Source organism: Serinus canaria, chromosome 13 (genome assembly GCF_022539315.1).
Source record: "Serinus canaria isolate serCan28SL12 chromosome 13, serCan2020, whole genome shotgun sequence".
Classification (NCBI taxonomy): domain Eukaryota; kingdom Metazoa; phylum Chordata; class Aves; order Passeriformes; family Fringillidae; genus Serinus; species Serinus canaria.
The window spans coordinates 17,344,818-17,363,962 of NC_066327.1; the positions used below are offsets into that span (position 1 = coordinate 17,344,818).

Here is a 19,145-nt window from a genome sequence, read left to right on the forward strand (position 1 = left end):
GTGGGTTGGCATCGCTGCCAGTGCCCCCCACACCCCCAGATCCACGCACCCACTGCTCTGGTGCCAGGGTCAGGCCCAGGGAGGAGGCTGCAGGCGAGCTGAGTGTACGTGTGTTTAGCAGAATTAATTATCTCTGATCACTCCCAGCTGTGGCCTGGCCAACACCGCCTGGTTCCCTTTGGTTTTGCTGCGGCGGTGTTTTCTAGTTTACGTGTTTGAACCGAGATGACAGCGATTGTTATCTCCTGCACAAATTGTTTGCTGTTTATCAGGGCCGTGGTTTCCAGGGGCTCTGCAGGGCAGCTGCTCATGGGGGTCCAGCAGAACCCTCGCCAGGGCAAGGGCTGGACACGGAGCCTGGCGTGTCCTGGAGGGCTCGCTGCTCAACCAGGGACTCCTGGCAAAGGAGGAGAGGAACAAATTCCTCCAGGTCTTCTGCCTAGAAGCACAGCAGGGCTCGTGGTGCTCGGCGTGGGCAGCTCCGCGCCGTGCCGGGGCCGCGCTGCCCCGCCGAGCCCTGCAGGAGCTGCTCCAGTGCCCGCCACGCTGCCCCCGTGCCAGGCAGCTCCAGGGCCCTGCAGGGCACCCGTGCAGGGCCAGGGGTGGCAGCTCCCCCAGGAATGTGCTTTTCCCTGCCTCCTTTTGCCGCTCTCCCCTGAAGGTGCAGCCGGCAAGGAGGCTGACGCCTCTTGGCACAGCAGGTCTGATTTCATCCCCGTGGCAGCTGTTTATGCTGCTGTCTGGTAACTATTCATTTGCTTGATTTATGTATTGCTTCCAGTAAGTCATTCTTGTCCAGGACGTTCTGGAAATTTCCACTAGCCACTGAGGGCTCTGAGATGCCCCTCTCTCGTGTGCTGCTCGCCTGGTTTGGCTGCCAGAGGCAAACGGGGAGCTGGTTGGGTCAGGCAATGGTCCTCCTTGCTGCCTGTGGGAATGCCATTTTTATGCCCAGTGCCTGTTTCTGCTCCTTTTGGGTCATGGCAGTGCTGGATCCAGGCAAAGCCCTGGAGTTCCAGTGACCCAAAGGATCTGGGTGCTCCTGTGGGTGGTAAAAGGGAGGTGAGGTGGAAGGTGACTCCCTGTGGGAGACTCACTTGCTGCCTTGCAGGACAGGGAGAATCCTGCCTGGAGCTTGCCTGTCCTGGGACAGGTTCACGCTGTGCTCTTTTACTCCTTTTCCTTTTTCCCTGGTTGGAATGAGTTGGGCTTTAAGGTCCTTCCAGCCCAACCCATTCTGTTGTTCCATGATTCTACGACTTGAGCTCTGGAGCTGGAGGTACCAGAGCCTGGTGGGGAACAGCAGCACCTTTGGTTTCCCCTTTGCTCTCCTCTCCCTCAGGTGTTTTGGTGGAGGAGCCAGTGATGCTTCCGCAGAGGCGAGACAGCCCTGCAGGACTCTGTGCCTGCCCTTGCCAGCTCTGCCTCCCTCTCACTCCTCTGCTTTTGTTTTTAATTTAAGATTCTGCAGAATTACAAACCACCACAAAAAGCCCTGTAGGTGTACGCTGGGTTTTTTGGGCTTGGCTTCCTGTAATGTGTAAATTAGCTAAAGGTTTTGTTCTGCTTCTGCAAATGAACTTTTAACCCCCTCTGTCTGGATGGTCCCTGGAGCAGCTGTGTGGGTGCTGGTAGCTTTTCCTTCCTTGCTTCTCTAAAAGTTCCTTGTATTTCATGCAGGCTCTCCAGTTTTTAGCTGGAGGGGAATGTGCCCCAGAGCCTGCAGTCCCTTGTTAGGTTCTTTTGCACCCACATCCTGCACAAGACTCGAGTCTGGGGATTGGATAATGGGGTCTTGGACTAAAGCTGGCATCACCAGCCTGGCATGATGATTCAGCAGCTCATAACAAAGCACCTGCTGGGTTTGCTGGGGAGTTTCTGTGGTTGAACATCTCTGCCGAGCTCCTCCTGGATCTCCAGGACCAGGCATTCTGCATTTCTCAAGTGTGAATTCTTGTGGGCTTGTGTCTGAGCTTGGCGTTGTTGGGTAGAGGTTGTTGATAGCACATCATTTTTTAATTGTTTATCACAGTGAAACTGAAACTGGATATGGAAAGAGATTGAATTGAGAGTGAGCAAAAGATTTCCAATAACTGATTGGAGTCTCCCTGGTGGTGTCTGCACCGTCCCCGCAGACAGAGTGGGATGGAGATGCTTCATGAGCACATCCTTTGATTGCTCTGCATGAGCAGACCCAGCACTGAACCAAACTCAGATAGAGAGATTTTAGTCAGACAGTCTTTCAGCAGAAGAAAGGAGGCTGGAAATCACCATTGCCAAGATATCTTTGAGCTGCAGTTTTTGCCAGGATGCTTGAGTGATCCCTGGCCTGCAGAATCACAGAAAGGTTGGGGTTGGGAGGCACATTTAAAGGCCATCTCCTTCCAGCCCAAGTGTGTGTGGCAGGGGGCTCTGAACTGGGGGAGTAAGGGGTATTTCCAGTCACTGGGCAACACCTTGTCCCACTGGTGAAGGTGAGAGAAGCATTTCTCCTGCTGTTCACATCCTTAATTCTGAAAGCTCCTCATTCCTATATTCCCTTCCTTCCAACACTGTTTTCTAGGAATTCAGTATTTTGGAGGGATGAGCTCCAACCTTGCACTTGTGAATGAGCTCCACAATACCTGTAAGGGAAGGAGAAGGCCAGCCCCTCTCTGCTGCTCTTCCTTTGGCCCTGCACTCGTGCCAAGGTGCAGGTGTGCACCAGCACCTCCTGCACGCGGCCCTGTGACCTGGCTCTGGCTTGGAATGGTTCCTGTGGGCATGTGGGAGCTGCACTTGCTCACCCCAGTGCTGCTGCTGCCGGGAGGCTCTCTGGGAGCCCGTTTGCTTTGGCTCTTTTCCATGCAGCAGGTTGTAACTCCGGCGTGGCACTCGCCGTGCCGGCAGACCTTTCAAAGGGCTCCTTGTTAACCCAGACCTGCTGTCGGGCTCTCCTTGCCCTGCTGGCCAGGGGGGTTTGTTATTGCAGGGTGACAGCACCACTGAGCTTGGGTTTTGGAGGAAAAGCTGCCCGTGCAGCAGGGCTTTGCCGAGGCGCTGGGGCTGGCACTGGGGTACAGTGGCACGGTTTGCAGCCGTGGCAGGCCCTGTTCCAGCCCCATCCCCAGGGGTGTTTGAGCCTGAGGCCCCTTTGCTGGCTGTGTTTGTGCAGGTGGAAACCATGGTGACATTTCACATCAGCTCTGGCCGTGCCTGTGGTTTTCACCAGGGTGTCAGTGGAAACCTGCAGTGCTGCCGTGCCGGGCACAGGGAATTGCCAGCCCAGTGCCACTCAGCTGAGGGTTGGTGAGCAGGGCTGGGGCCCCTCTGAGATTCCCCCCTCAAGCTCAGCTTGCCCAAAGCCACAGAGGATGGCTTTGGAAGCCCCTCTGGCTCAGGCTGGGATGCCTGAGCCGCAGCAGCGTTGAGCTCCCTGCGTGTTTCCCTGCAAGTCGCAGCACGTTTGGTATTCACGCTGATCTGGCTCACTGATACTGAACCTCACATTTGGCCTCTGTGTCTTCTCAGTGCAACATGAGCCCTTTTTTTTTTTTGCCTGGGAGTGAACCCAAGCATCCAGCTGTGGCCAGATCCACCCAGGAGAAAAAGCGAGTCTTGTTGGAGCAAGTCAGAGCGCCCGGAATCGGCGCAGGCACAGCTTTGGTCCCAGCTGAGCAGGGAACCCCAGAGCAGCAAGGGTTTTGCATTCAGCAGGTTTCCCCTTGTCTTCACTGGAGGGTTTTGTCATTCCCTGGTGATCTGTCCTCCTTCTGGATCCGCTGGCCTCCATGTGCATTGCTCAGGCTTGGCTCTGCTCTCTGGAGCAGTGGGGCTGGGGGTGCTCTCTGCTCTCTGGAGCAGTGGGGCTGGGGGTGCTCTCTGGAGCAGTGGGGCTGGGGGTGCTCTCTGCTCTCTGGAGCAGTGGGGCTGGGGGTGCTCTCTGCTCTCTGGAGCAGTGGGGCTGGGGGTGCTCTCTGCTCTCTGGAGCAGTGGGGCTGGGGGTGCTCTCTGCTCTCTGGAGCAGTGGGGCTGGGGGTGCTCTCTGCTCTCTGGAGATTGCTGGCCTCTATGTGACTGGCTTTTCACGTTAAACAGGAGCTCTAGTGGTGGTGGCAGGCAGGGGATGGATTTTCACCTGCAGCAAGAGGAATGAGCTGCATTATTTTCCATCCTACGAGGAATTGCTAGGCCAGCCACAACAAGCACTTTGATGGCAAATGTTTGTCCCAGGCATGGAAATAGAAACACTCCAGACTTTCCTTTTGTTCCCTTCAGATGGCTGTTTGCTCAGGGGTTTTGTTCTGAATCAGGGAAGATATTTGACCTAATAATGGCACTTTTGGCTGAGATTCAGATACATGCATTCTATATATAAAATAAGTGTTTATATATAGAATAAACACACGGTAGTTTATACATACATATAAATACATCTATAAAATACATGTAGGAAGTGATTCCAGACATGGGAGGCAGAAGTTCTGTGGGAGCAGAGCCAGGAGCCCCCGTGGCACCCACAGGAGCTCTGACCACGCTGGAATATTTACTGTTCCCTGCTTCCTCTGCACTGAACCTTGGCTACCAATTACCCCGTATTAAATTGTGTTTGGTCATGGCAGTGATTATACAGTATCCAGGCAACCCGGGCATAATCTAATTTAACACCCCACATGGATTTACTCCGCTGCTGTTCTCCTTTGTTGTGCTGGAAGGGAGTGAGAAGTGAGTGATGTCCAGGGACACCCTGGGAATGGCCTGGGGGCCGGTGCTCCCTGGGCTGGGCTGTCCCCAGGGCATGGCAGGGCTGGCTCCCAGTGACACCAGCTGGGTCTGGGGCAGCACCAAGTGGGTCAGGTCTTGGTGGAGCTGCTGGCTGGGGAGGCCATGCTGAGCACAGACCCTCCCTGGCCAAGGGGCTCTGCCTGTCCCACACCCCAGGCTGATCTCCCCTGATCCCCATCGTGTGCTGCCAAGGAAGGACCAGCCCAGAGTCCCAAAGGCACTGTGAGCAGGAGTGAAGTGAAGAGGTTCTGCACATTCCTCCACCAGCTGTTGCTTTCTGCTGTGCTGGAAGTGGCTCCTGTAAAGTGGGGAGCAGAAAAAGGACCCACAGAAATGAATGGTAGTGCATTTCTCTCAGAGTGCATCAAGGGCCGGAAGGAAACAGCAGGTTAAAAGGAAAATACAGTGACTGCTTGGAAAACTTCTGAAGAGCAGCTCAGGAATGGCACTGCCAGTCCCTGCTGAACAGCCCCAGCATTAAGCCCACTTTGGGCTGAGAACAGCCATCTTTAGAAACGGCAGCGTTATTTCCTAGCACAAAGGATGATGAAGAGGTGTAATTTAGAGTGAATTATCCAGTGGGTAATGGATGGGGAATTTGAAGGATGTGAAAGGTGAATCATGTTTTGGAGCACGGCTGTGGTGACCTGGTACAGGGATGGCTGTTGCTGGAAAAGTACCCGGGGTGCAGAGCAGGAGTTCCTGTGGCCCTGAGGTGTATTCCAGAAAGGAGCCAGACTGCCCAGCTGCAGGACAGCTCCCACGCTCCAGAGGCAAAGCAGAGCACACTGAGCAGGGGGTGGTGGGGGAGGCCAGGGCCAGCACCCCCTGGGTGAGCGGGCAGGGCCGGGGCTGGTGCTGTGGGACCATGTCCTGCCTGGGGAGCCATTAATAGCCCACTCTGAAATAATTGCCAGGACCACGCTCAGCTGCCTCCCTGTAATGAGCTGATGACAGTGCAATTTATTAGAGTGATGTAGGACATGGTAACGGTAATGAGAAATGGAGGCACCTAATTTTGTGCGACTTAGATCAATTCAGTTGTTTTTTTATAAATGAACATTGTTTTACTAACCACAGAAGATCATTAAAATTATTATTTTATTAATGCTTCTGAAAGCCATTTGGACTGCAGCTGCGTTTTTCCATATCCAATTAGGAGCATGTGAACGTGTGTCTGAAAGACAATTTTGCAATGCAGAAATGTCATTGGGGTTTGTGAGTGATGTGGGTGGGAGTGGGGGGTGGGTTTGTATTATTTAGTATTATTTATTATCTGTATTATTTGTATTATTTAGTATTTAAGCATTATTTAGTATATCTTGTTTCTTATTGAACCTGTTCTGCCTTCCTTGCTGCTCCATGAGGTTGTGACTCCCTCAGGAGAGTTTGTTTCCCCTCCCAGCTTGGTGGTGCTGGCATGGCCATGAGTGAGCTCTTGGCTGTGGTGAGGATGAGGATGGGGATGGGGAGAGGCTCTGTGCCTGCCCAGGGGCGGGATGGCCAGCCTGGCTGGGTGTGAGCAGCACGTCACCTCTGGTGAGGCTGTCCCTTGGTGAGGCTGTCCCCCCTGGTGACACTGTTCCCCCTGGTGAGGCTGTCCCCTGTGAGGCTGTCCTCTCTGGTGAGGCTGTCCCCTCTGGTGAGGCTGTCCCCTCTGTGAGGCTGTCCCCTGTGAGGCTGTCCCCTGGTGAGGCTGTCCTCTCTGGTGACACTGTCCCTTGGTGAGGCTGTCCCCTCTGTGAGGCTGTCCCCTGGTGACACTGTCCCCCCTGGTGACACTGTCCCCCCTGGTGAGGCTGTCCCCCTGGTGATACTGTCCCCCCTGGTGAGGCTGTCCTCTCTGGTGACACTGTCCCCCTGGTGAGGCTGTCCCCCCTGGTGAGGCTGTCCCCTCTGGTGACACTGTCCCCTCTGTGACACTGTCCCCTGGTGAGGCTGTCCCCCCTGGTGACACTGTCCCCTCTGGTGACACTGTCCCCCCTGGTGAGGCTGTCCTCTCTGGTGACACTGTCCCCTCTGGTGAGGCTGTCCCCTCTGTGGCAGAGCCCTCTGGGGGCCAGCCCACCCCTCCCAGCCATTCCTGACCCTGGCACTCCCACAGGCTGTGCTGAAGTACTCAGAGTCTCCTGGCAGTGGGGCAGTTATGGGTGAAGGGAGGTCCTGGCAGCTCCCGAGGGCTTTGGCCAGGACCTGCCACTCTGAGCTTGGATGCCAGGTGCACACTCACTGGGGGCACACTCTGCTGTTCCCCAGGGTCAAATTGCACCAGTGTCAGGCTTCTTGCCCAGGCAGTGAGTAGGGCTGGTGCTGCTGCTGGGGGGAGCTAAGCCAGCAGCCCTGAGTCCCTGAGCCCCCCTTGTGATGTGCCCCTCTCTGCTGCCCGAGGAGCTGTGTGTAGGGATGAGTTCTTGCTGGTTCAGGTGAGATTTGGATGGAAAAGGATGGAAGGCATCTTTTGTTTTTAGCCAGCCCAGACTTGCAGTGTGCTGAAATGTGCTGAGCTTGCACACAAATGTCTTGACCCCAAGATCAATGGTAGAAACTCACAGCAATAAATTTTAGGGTCAGTCCAGCAAGTGAGTGTGAGCCTCGCTGTGTGCTGGCCTGCTGCATTTGCCCGGGGAGACAGGAGAGAAAGAGAAGGAAAAGACACTAAAACTCCCTCAGGCTACAACCATGTGAGCACACAGCCTGAAGCCACCACATTTCCTGGTTGAAGAGGTCGAGGGCAAACCACAAGAAAGACTCCTGGGGCTGCAGGGCTGCACTGCAGGTCATGGGCACACACGTGTCCCCATGTGTCCCAGCAGTGCCCAGGGGGCACACAGGTGTCCCAGCAGTGCCCAGGGGGCACACAGGTGTCCCAGCAGTGCCCAGGGGGCACACAGGTGTGACTCAGCAGTACCCAGGGGGCACACAGGTGTCCCAGCAGTACCCAGGGGGCACACAGGTGTGACTCAGCAGTGCTCAGGGTGCACACAGGTGACTCAGCAGTGCCCAGGGGGCACACAGGTGTCCCAGCAGTACCCAGGGTGCCCAGTGAGCTCTGTCCTTCCTGGAGAGCTGAGCACCTGCAGCCCAGCGTGGCTGAGGGGTGCCTGCCTGTGTCCCTGCTGCTGTGTCCCCTCGGGGCGAGGCAGAGCACAGGATGCGTCCCGTTAGGGCTGCTGGGGCTTTGCCCCCCTCAGACCAGGTGCCAGCTGGAGCTGCTCCAGGGGAACCCCTCAAACACCATAAGCAGGGTGCCCCATCCTCAGCGAGAGCTGCTTCCCTTTGCTGAGCTGCTCTGTGCCCTCCTGTGAGCTGAAAGAGATGGAGGTGGTGAGGAGGAAGGCTTGGGTGTCCCTGGGTCCCCATCTTGTGCCATGGAGAAGGGCACACATGGGGATCTGGGGGCAAAGCCCCATCTTGGCCTCCCAGCCAGCCTGGCTGGGCCAGAGGGGACTGACCTCTGGTGCTGGAATGGCTGGGAAGGAATTGGCCTTTGGAACATATGAGGTCACTCATTGAGTTGGAGAGCAGCATGTGTCAGAGGTCCAACAATTTGTTTTCAGAAGGGTTTTGAGCATTAATGATTCAAGATGTTTTCCTGGGAGTGGTTTGCAGCATGAGGCTCAGTGGCTGGCGCGGGGTTGAGGTTTTATGGGATTAGTCAATTCGTGGGGGCTGAAAGGTCCCCAGGAGCACAACAGTTAAATTTGTACTTTTCCACATGGCTGAGCCTTCAAGGAGCTCACCAGGAGTGTGAAAAATGTAAACAGCCTTGTGAGCCTTGTGCCAGCCACGAGGCAGGGAAGGCAGGGATGGGGTTCCCTGTGGATTAGTTCCATCACCTACTCCACTTTCTTTCTCTTCTTTTCCCAGAGTTGCAGATAATCACAAGCAGAATCTGATGACTGTTGCTAATCTGGGTGTGGTGTTTGGGCCGACGCTGCTTCGACCTCAAGAGGAAACTGTGGCTGCCATCATGGACATCAAATTCCAGAACATTGTGATTGAAATTTTAATAGAGAACCACGAGAAGGTAATGGCTTCCCTTGCTTCTTTCATGTCAGGGGTTTATGGAAAGGAATTGGTCTCTCTTTGCCCATGGCAGCCCCCTCTCCATGGCCAGTGGCACCACGGTGGGGCTGTGCTGGGGAGGGGGCAGCTGGCACCTGGTTTTTGGGCTGTGGCTGTGTAACCAGTGCTGCTGGTAGCCAGCCTTATTTATGGTCATCCCAGTGTGTCAGCATGGCTGTGATTCCATCACAGAAATTCCCTTTCTCCCCCTTCCCACTGTTTGATGGGAATTTGTCCTTGGTGTCAAGAGAGATGAGTGCTAAAGCAAGCCAGTGAGATGCACACCTCAGCTTTGCTGACTAACTCCAGGCTTATCCAAGTACTGGCTTTATCCACACTGTTGATCTGAATCCTGAGTTATTTGTGTTTGTTGGCCATGGATGTTGGGGTCTGCCAGTGGAGCAGTGGTGGCTCGGTGGGGCCAAAGTCCTGGCCATCCCTCCCTGGCTACATGAGCCTTTTAAAAAATACCATTTTCTTCTAAATGCAGCCAGTTCCCTGATTATGATTTGTTAGTCTGGTTTTGATTGGAAAGGAGTAATGGCTTTGTGCATTTGGGCAGTGAAGGCAGCAGTAGAAAGCAGCTTGCCCTGACTGGGGTAGCATCATGGCTCCAAGTCCACATCCAGCTCTGTCTTGAGCAGAGAGCTGTGCCAACGTGTGCTTTTCCTGTTGGGAAAGCCTGGCTGTCTGTCTGACAGGGGCAGGAGAGCAGGGAGGACACTGAGGAGTGGGTTTAATGGACTCTCAGCAATGGAGAGGGGCTTTGAGAGAGCTGGTCTGGAGGGGTCACTGCCCTTCTCTGAGCCTGCGGGGTCTAGAAAAGGAGCAGTACATAACCAAATACCAGCAACCAGCAAGGCTGCTGCCCTTTGGGTTCACGCAGTTTTAAAATTTCATCCCCTTGAGAAAAATGTGATTACTCAGTTTTCTGACAGCTGTAGCTGGAAGTTGCAAAGACTTTCCCAAGCTGGTCTGCAGCCGTGGGAGCGTGGGCGCCGGGTCACGCAGTGGGGGGCACAGGGGGGACACTGCTGGTCTGGCTGGGCTGCTCATCATCACCTGCACCCCCAAAAAGTCAGCAGAGTGCCAGAGTGTCAGGGTTCTTCACAGCTTGCAGTGTCCCTCTTGGCTGAAAAAATGAGGAGTGCAGACAGAATGAAGAAGTGGAATTTAGGAATCTGTCCCTAAAACCTTGCCCTGTTGAGTGCGTGTCTTCCTCAGAGGCTGCGCTGGGGAGCGGTGCAGCCCAGGCAGGTGGGCAGCTGTCCTGTTCCACGGGGTGATGCCAAAGAACAACTTGTTTATTATTTTTAACAGATATTTAACACGGTGCCAGAGGCTCCGGCGCCGAACTCGCAGCTGCTGTTATCGCGCAAGAAGAGCACGGAGTCGAAGCCTCCCTCGTGCAGCGAGCGCCCGCTGACGCTCTTCCACACGGCCCAGCCCAACGAGAAGCGTGAGTGCCCTCCCTGCCCTCCAGCTGTGCCCTAGCCATGCCTCACAGACTGCCATTGCCCTGCCATTGCCCTGCCATTGCCCTGCCATTGCCCTGCCATTGCCCTGCCATTGCCCTGCCATGGCCGTGCCATTGCCCTGCCATTGCCCTGCCATTGCCCTGCCATTGCCCTGCCATTGCCCTGCCATTGCCCTGCCATTGCCCTGTCATTGCCCTGCCATTGCCCTGCCATTGCCCTGTCATTGCCGTGCCATTGCCCTGCCATTGCCGTGCCATTGCTGTGCCATTGCCGTGCCATTGCCCTGCCATTGCCGTGCCATTGCCCTGCCATTGCCCTGCCATTGCCGTGCCATTGCCGTGCCATTGCTGTGCCATTGCCCTGCCATTGCCGTGCCATTGCCGTGCCATTGCCCTGCCATTGCCCTGCCATTGCCGTGCCATTGCCCTGCCATTGCCGTGCCATTGCTGTGCCATTGCCGTGCCATTGCTGTGCCATTGCCCTGCCATTGCTGTGCCATTGCCCTGCCATTGCCGTGCCATTGCCCTGCCATTGCCGTGCCATTGCCCTGCCATTGCCGTGCCATTGCCCTGCCATTGCCGTGCCATTGCCCTGCCATTGCCCTGCCATTGCCGTGCCATTGCCCTGCCATTGCCGTGCCATTGCCGTGCCATTGCCGTGCCATTGCCCTGCCATTGCCCTGCCATTGCCGTGCCATTGCCCTGCCATTGCCCTGCCATTGCCGTGCCATTCCCCTGCCATCCCCCTGCCATCACCCTGCCAATTCCCTGCCATTGCTGTGCCATCCCCCTGCCATCCCCCTGCCAATTCCCTGCCATTCCCCTGCCATTCCCGTGCAGTTTTCCTGCTGTCAGTGGAAGGGCTGATTCCATAACAGGGTCAGGCTTTGCTTTCCTCTGCTGTCGTGTTGGTGGGGAGTGGAATCTCTCCTGGCATCCAAGCCCTTAACCGGGGCTCGACATGAGGCTGCCCTAGCACGGGATAAAGTGTTGCTGTCCCCTCCCCACCTGACGGGCCCCTGCGTGTCCCCTTCTCATGTTCCTGGGCCCGTCATCGCTGCCATCAGCTGCCAGGACGTGGTGCCACACCTGTGGCAAGGGCAGCCACCACAGGGCGGCCCTTTCGGGATGCCCTCGGGCACTTTGCCTTTTACAGACAGGAAAACTCGGCCAGGAGGTTCGGCATTTTCCTGAGGATTATGTGCCATGGCAGTTCGAAAATGTTGGAGCTCATCTTTCCATTTCTGTCACTAATTGATGCTCCAGATATTTGGGTGAAAGAGCCAAGGCCCCAGCCCTGCCCATGGGGTGGCAGAAATGTGTCTGCTCAGGCTGCTGTTTCATGTTACAGAGTAAACCCAATTCCCAGCTCTCTGGTTCTTCCTGCCCGTGTGCTCCTGGAGCCAGCCAGCTGCACCCAGGGAGCTCTCCCAGTTTGGTAAAAAAGCAGGAGAGTCTCCTGGTGAGCAGGACAAGCACAAGTGGAGCAAGGAGCAGGGGAGGGCTGGGGATAGCCAGCTCCCCAGGGTGCACAGAGGGCTTGCTGTGGACTTTGCTGACTCTCCAAACACGTGGGTTTGTCTGATTAAGTTACTGTTAACTACCAGGCACTCTACTTTCGGAGGTGTCGGAAAGATCCGCGTGGGTTTGAGGAAGCAGTGGTGGCCCCGAGCGTGCTCTGGAAATGGTGTGGGACGACTCTCGGTGAAGCCTCAGATATCAAACGCTGCTTTTGAAAACTTTCAGCCCCAGTAATTGATCTGCTGCTAACTAAGCAGTGCCTTGTCAGCCTCCAGCCTCTCCGGGCTCCGTGTGCCATCCTCCCCGTGCCTGGGAGAGGATCTGAGCTCATTTCTTTATTTCTGCATTTATTTATTCCCATGTGAAGCAACATTTTCTTGGTGTTCCTTCTGACAGTCTATAACCTCCTGTGTCTTTGGGAAGCCACTACTGTTTTATTTGCCTTCCCTGCTGCACATCATGAGAAATATGTGAGGTTTCCTTTCTTCTTCTTTTCTTCTTTCTTTCCTTTCTTACTGGTCTGGAGACAGACCAAGGCTCTGAAGTCAGGGTGAAGCACAAGGGCTTAGGCAGCCGCTCAAGCCCAGTTGAGCTGAAATTGAAAATTGAAACTGAAGCTAAAAATGTTCTAAATGGGAGCAGGGTGCACATTTTTTAAGACTGGGAGCAGTTTGACATAAAAAGAAGTGGAGTGGGACAGTGGATTTTCCATCACTTGAAGCCTGTTAATTGAAGTCCAATATCTTTCTATTTTCGCTAGCATTTGTCATACCAAGCTGTGTCTAAGTCAAAAACTATCATGTTCAACACACAGGAAGCAGATTAGATAATCATGATTAATCTATGATTGTAGTGATGATTTTGTTGTTAAACATTTACATTGTTATCCACATCTGACCCAGGGAGTAGCTCTTGTGACACAAGTGTCACCAACACAGCAAACACCATTTTGTTCCCTATCAGTTCTGTTGTCATCCCCTCTCTGGTCCCTGGGGTCAGTGTCACCAAGGTGCCCTGGATCAGTTATCAGGGTTCCTGGAGACAAAGCCTCTGGTGAGGCTCCGGTGGCTCTGCCTGCCTGACTTCCCACTAGAAACAAGAAGTTTGGGTAAGGAGTGAAATGCTCTTTTCTCTGCAGACTGGAAATGCTCTTGAGCTGATGGGCAGCTCAGCTCCTGCAGCTGTAAGACCAAATCAAATCTTCCAGCAAAGAATCCTTCATGTGAGCTTTCAAAAACATGAAGCAAAGTACAGTTTCACCTTTTGAAAAGGAGGAAACAAAATGAAGCAGGAGTTTCAGATTCTGCCATTCATCTCCATTCCCCCTGAGCTGAGGCACTTCCAGCTCTGTGGCTGACAGGGACTCTGCTCTTGGCTTGTGGCTGCTGTGGAGATTAGAGGGACAATCCACGCTGAGCTGCCAAGCTTATGGAGCTTATTCCCAGCCTCCAGCCTGGGGCAGAAGATGTTTGCAAATAATGAGCTGGTGTCAGTGCATGCTCCAGGGGCTCAGGTCAGCTCCTCAGGGCCTCGGGCTGGCTGGGCTCAGCAAGGGAGTCCCTGGACTTGGCCAGCTGTGTACAGGTGGCCTCTCATGGGCTGCCTAAAACTTGCTCTGCCAGATGCAAAAACAGAGGGATTTGGGGCTTTTAGGTCCTTAGCTTAATTTCTTTATTTCTTCATCTGCTGGCTGTCACATCTGCCTGTCAGTATTTGTGGAGATCAGTACTCTGCTTTTCTTCACTTTTCCTGCTTTGTCTTCTGCATGGATCATCTTTTTCATCCCAGGGTGCTGGTGCCCTGAGGGTTGAACTTTTGCAGAGCTGGGGATAGAGCAATGTCTGTGCTGCTTGTTCCCATGGTGGCTCGTTGCAGATGAAGATTAGTGAAATCCAGTTGCAGGAACACGTTGACATGTGTCAGCATCACACATCCTTGGCTCACCTCTGGAAGATAAGCTCAGCCTGAGCTAAACCAAGCCCTGTCCTGCTGCCCTGCAGGTGCTGGTTCTGTCCAGGTACCTGGGAAATGCAGCAGCTCCAGAGCTGATGTGGCATTTCCCTGTGGAGTGGTGGCAGAGCTGCACCAACACCCCAAGACAACCCCCCTGCCAGGCTGTTTTACAGCCTCTCCTTTTTGCTGTGTGCTCAGGATTAACCTTTCACACAACCCAGGAGTTCCTCTTGCACTCTTTTACCCCCCTTTATATGTGCACAGGATACAAATTAGTGTTGCACATTCTCCTCACTCAAAAAGAGGTGGAATTTAAAGAGATTGAGAGCAAGGATTCCCTCTCACTACATGCTTTTGGGTGGTAGTTTGACCATGGTATTGTGCACCAGGAAAATAATTTTGGAAAGAGGTATCCTTGCAGTAGGACTCTGTGTCTTCCAGCTGGTGCCTGTCTTTCAGGAAAGGAGCATCCCAGAAGCAGCCACTCTCTGCCCAGGGCAGCTCTCGTGCCATCAGCATTGCTAATTGCTTCTCACAACTGCAATTACTGCTCCAATGGCAAAGGCAGCTCCTGGAAATGAGTTAATGGGATTTTGGGTGGCCTGGCAGAGCTGAGGAGGGGGCCTGGCCGGTGGTGGCTCTTTGAGTCGCACAGTGTTGTCAGTGCTCACTGCATCTGAAGCCCAAAGGAGCCAAAGAGTACCTGGTATTTCTTGTGGTTTAATGTATAATGTGTCTGTAACTAACTGAGCTCTGGGGACATGTCCCTGTTTGCACTGGCACAGGGTTTCCTGGGAATGCTCGATGCCGTCACAGCCATTTGCTCTTCGCTTTGTCTGCAGTGGCAGCTGATGATTCTTGGGTTTTGGTGTTTTTTAGAGGAGAATAGGAACAGCATCATCAACTCCAGCCTGGAATCTGTCGTCTCTTCAAATGTAAACAGCTTCCTCAACTCCAACAGCGCTCCCCAGCCCAGCCTGAACTCGAGTGATCTTGAACTAGAAGTAATTAAGCCCAACAGGCCAAATTCCCTGTAAGTACAATGGCAATTAGTGTTTTATAGACTCTCCATCCTTAATCCTTAATCAGAATTGTTTCTTATTCTCAACCTCAGCAGCCTGCTGAAGAATACAAGTTAACATTTTAATTTTTAATGGGCACCAAACATTTGCCTCCGTTTTTAACTCGGTCTAAGCAGTGGAATTAGTTACTGTGGGTTACATCTGCCTTGGGTTCCAGCTTTGATGGCTTTGCCCATGTGGAATATTTTTGAGCAGAACTCCCCAGTGCTGCCCGGCCCATCTGGTGATAACTCCAACACACACAAAGGACTTTTCTTCTGAGTTCAATCCTGTGACTGTTGTCAGTACAGTTGATCTCCGGCCAAATCTATGCTGTTGCTTCTGCTATTGCTTCCTTCATCTGGAAAGTTCAAGGGAAAAAATAGTGACCTTAGCAGTGCCTCCCTGGGGAGGGCAGGGTTATTTCTGAGTCCCTGAAGTTGCCGCGGCAGAGCCCTCGCGATGGCGGCTCCGCTGGGGGAATTTCCTTCCTGCCAGCCCTGGCCAGCCCTGCAGCATTTTCCCACAGAAGCTCCCCTCCCCACCACGTGAGGATCTGCTCAGATCTCCAGGAGATGCAGCCCGTTCCCCTGGAGCTGCGGGCACGCCCTGTGCATCCCTGGGATGGGCGGCAGGAGCACTGCTCCCGTCCCAGTGGGGACACTGTCCTTGTCACCCCTGCCAGAGCAGGGACACCTTCCTTGTCACCCCTGCCAGTGCAGGGACACCTTCCTTGCCATCTCTCCCAGTTCAGGGACACCCTCCCTGTCACCCCTCCCATGGCCCCTGACACTGCCAGTCCCCACTAGGCCATGCCCAGGGTAGCTGGGTGCCAGTGGGTGCTGGGACAGGGGCTGTGGGCATGGTGAGCTGTTGCCTTGGCTGGGTTGGGTTTGGGGTCTGAGGTGCAGCTCTCACTCTGGCATTTGGGATGGCTCCAGGCCCTGCTGGGCTCTCCCAGGCAGGAAGGTAAGTGTGAAACGGACACAGGCTTCATCCAGCTTCACCATCTTCTCTGCTTCCATCATCCTTCTCCTGCCACCAAACCCTGAGCTGCAGCAGCCCCACAGCAGCCTCTCCTCGATGGGCAGGGCTGGGATGCCCAACCCTGTGCTGTGCCTGCTCCATGGGGATCATCCCACAGCAGGAGAGCCTTGGGAGCAGGACAGACCACCCAAAGGTAGGACAGCTCCAAATGAAGGCTGTGCTGTACATATTGTACATACAGAGTAAAGATGCTTCTCTCTCTCGTGCCTGGTTGAAGCTCTGGAGTCAGTCACACCCCATTCCCCAACAGGATGGCTTTAGTTTATCCTTCAAGGGGGAGAAAAATGGTGTGTCTTATGACAGAATGAGGTCTGTGAGCCCGGGTCTTGCTGAGACCTTACAAGGATTGGTTGCCAAATTCAGTTTTTCAGATTCCAAGAGTTGCCTCTTCCTCATGGTTTCTTTCTTAACGGAAGTTGCAGAGGAATTCAGCAGCATAGCTCAGTTAAAGCTGTGTGAGGCTCTGGGGAGCGGAGGCACCGTGCTGTTCCCCAGGGATTAGGTGAGAGGGCTGGCACTGAACCAGGTGCTTGTGCCAGCTACAGAGCCTTTAGTTCTGTGAGCTGAAACAGGGCTGAGCAGGACAGCACTGGCAGCACGTGGCTCTGATAGTGCTGGTGGCACTTGGTGCTTTTCCACAAGCCCAGGGATTATGAGATAATTTCAGCACATGCAGGACCATAGGGGGTTTTGGTCTGTGTTGAGCTGAAGTTTGAAATATGGATCCTAAGGGGGCTACCACAGGGCAAATATTCTCTGTGACCCCAAATATTTAAATCAGATGTCTTTAATCCAGTCTTTCAATGAAGCAGCTAACTCGATTTTATTCTAAGTGTGTGTGGCTGTCACTCCCCCTGCTTGCCCAGGAGCAGGGGCCGTGCCCGTGTTTTTGAGAGCTCCGTGGGGTTCTGCCCTCGGTGGGGCTGGGTTTGCAGTGGTGAGGATGAGGAGGGTGAGGAGGCTGCCAGCAGTGGGTCTGTGCCCAGCCCTGCCCCGTGTTTGCAGGCTGGGCCAGGGCAGGGTGTCTGAATGGTGCCAGTGTCCGGCGGCCCCGGCCCTGCTCTGCGGGGCTGCCCAAATCCTGTCTCCATAAAGGCACTTCTGTTTGGCCAGGCAGCTGAGAAATGTGGGCTTTGCAGGCAGCCTCGGGCAGCCACGCACTCTGCCCTGGGCTGGGGCAGCTGCTGCTGCTGTGCCAGGGTGCTGGGGCTGCCCTGGAGTTACCTGCCCTCATTTAGGGTCTGTGGCCATGGGAGGGTCTGGAGGTACCTCAGGGTTTGTGCTGCTTCCAACGCTGCCAGATCCTCAGCCAGTGCTGTGACACCTATCCCTGAGTGCTGCTTCAGCACTCTGGGGTTTTTCTTGTGTTCTTCACAATTCTCTGTAATTTTTAGCTGTGGACCAGGGCTGCTGTGCTGGGGAGCTGCTCAGGAGGGGCTCTCTCCTGGCAGCCCCCACGAGCCCATCGGGAGCCTGTGCTCGCCCAGACTGGGAAGCTGCAGGGAAAGGAGTTGGGTCATTCTGATGATATTTTACTTCACTGACATTTCCGTGGAAATAACTCTTGTGGATTTCAGAGGGAGGCTCCTTGGAGTGCAAATGTTGATGCCTGCAGGCCTGGGGTGTTTCTTGTGTCCCATTTGCGGCCGTGAGCTCCGATGTGTCCGAGGTGGCCTTTAAATGTGCCAGCTGTAAATTGTGAGCACCATCTGTGAAATGAGAGATGTTTGTTTGAGCTTCTGTTTACAAAAGCCCTTGGCTCCCTGCTAAATGGTCGTGTATCTCCCAGGTCTGCTCTGCCAGGAGCTGGGCCAGTTCCTAAATCCCCCTGGTGAGCGAGTGTCACTCCTTCCCAGCTGCTGCAGCAGTGGCTGTGCTGGGGCTGGGGTCCCTCCACCTCGGCACTGGCCCTCCTGTCCCCCTGTCCCCCTCCCCAGGGAAATGGGCTCCTTCTGGTGTGCTTTCCCTGGAGCACAACCCACAGTCTCCAATCCAGAGGGAAATTGTTTTGCTGCCGGGCTCAGGCTCTTCCTTCCCAGCCACCAATCGGGCTTTTACGATGAGAATGCATTTATTTATTAGGGCTGGGTTTATTTTTATGGAAAAACTGCTCTGGGCAGGAGTTGTACTGGGTGAGTCAGTGGGACTGCTGCCCCGTGCCAGGAGCTGTCACTGTGGCTGTGGCTGCCTGGGCACCAGGGCCACCAAGCCCTGGGCAGGGATGGTGCCCAAAGCAGAGCTGGGTCTCTGTGTCCCAGCAGGTTTCTGTGTCCTGCTGGTTTGTGTGTCCTTTTGGGTTTCTTTATCCTGCCCCTGCAGAAAGTGTCTTCCTTAGGAAACAGCCAAGCATGAAGCAGAAAGCCTCTGGCAGAGATGTGTCCTTCAGCTGAGCTAGGGGAAGGACAAGGGAATGGCTTCATACTGATAGGAGAGGGTTAGATGGGGTGCTGGGGAGGAACTGTTCCCTGGGAGGGTGCCCTGAGCACCTGGGGCTGCCTCAGGGATGGACAGGGCTGGGAGTGACCTGGGACAGTGGAAGGTGTCCCTGCCTGTGTCAGGGGGGCACTGGGTGGTTCCAGCCAAGGAGATAGAACCAGTTTAACACCCTTTCCATGTTCATTAGTGCCCACAGGCCTGCCAGTGCTCCCAGTGCTGGTGCCCACCCTGAGGGCACTGGTGGAGATGGGGCCATGGGCCAGGCTGAGCCCCCACACTGCCAGCCCTGGCCCAGGCTGATGCTGCTCCTCGTTCACCCCAGGGACTTGGCATTTAGAGAAATAATAACTTGGGAAACTTAGATTTAGTCAGTGCATGTCTATTTGCATTTAATTTCATTTTCTCACTGACCAAGTAGGGCTATTTCTTGCCCTCTGTGGGTATGGAAAGAAATGAGGAGCAGATCTAAGGTCTAGTGGTCATGAAAAAATAACCCAGTTACTCAAAGGAAGAGTGGTTATTCCCACAAAAATAAATCTTCATTAGGCATCCCAGTTAAAATTGAACATTTCTCTTTCCATGCCTGAAAATGCGAGAAATTTCAACTATTGCTGTCTCCATCAGGGACTTCTCCAAGTGGCTGGGAGGGAGCTGTGGGGCAGGGGGACAGGGGACAGTACACCAGAGCCATGGGACTGGGGTGATGCTGCACCTTCCTCCCATTGCTCCATTCCTGTGCTCTGAAGGCCCTCACCATCCCAAATCCAAGTGCAGCATCCCAGAATCATGGAACCACACACTGCTTTGGCTTGGAATGACCT

At 54.4% G+C, this 19,145-nt stretch overlaps 1 protein-coding gene across 4 annotated transcripts in view; it reads left to right on the forward strand.

The window, feature by feature from the left end:
- The window catches only part of ARHGAP26 (Rho GTPase activating protein 26), a 113,979-nt gene that overhangs the window by 68,983 nt on the left and 25,851 nt on the right, over positions 1-19,145 (forward strand). For all 4 annotated transcript variants that reach the window (XM_050979801.1, XM_050979797.1, XM_050979798.1 and 1 more), the window contains exons 18-20: positions 8,632-8,791; positions 10,150-10,288; positions 14,660-14,813. In XM_050979801.1, coding sequence (XP_050835758.1) covers positions 8,632-8,791; positions 10,150-10,288; positions 14,660-14,813 — 453 coding nt within the window. The remainder of the gene's footprint in view (positions 1-8,631; positions 8,792-10,149; positions 10,289-14,659; positions 14,814-19,145) is intronic.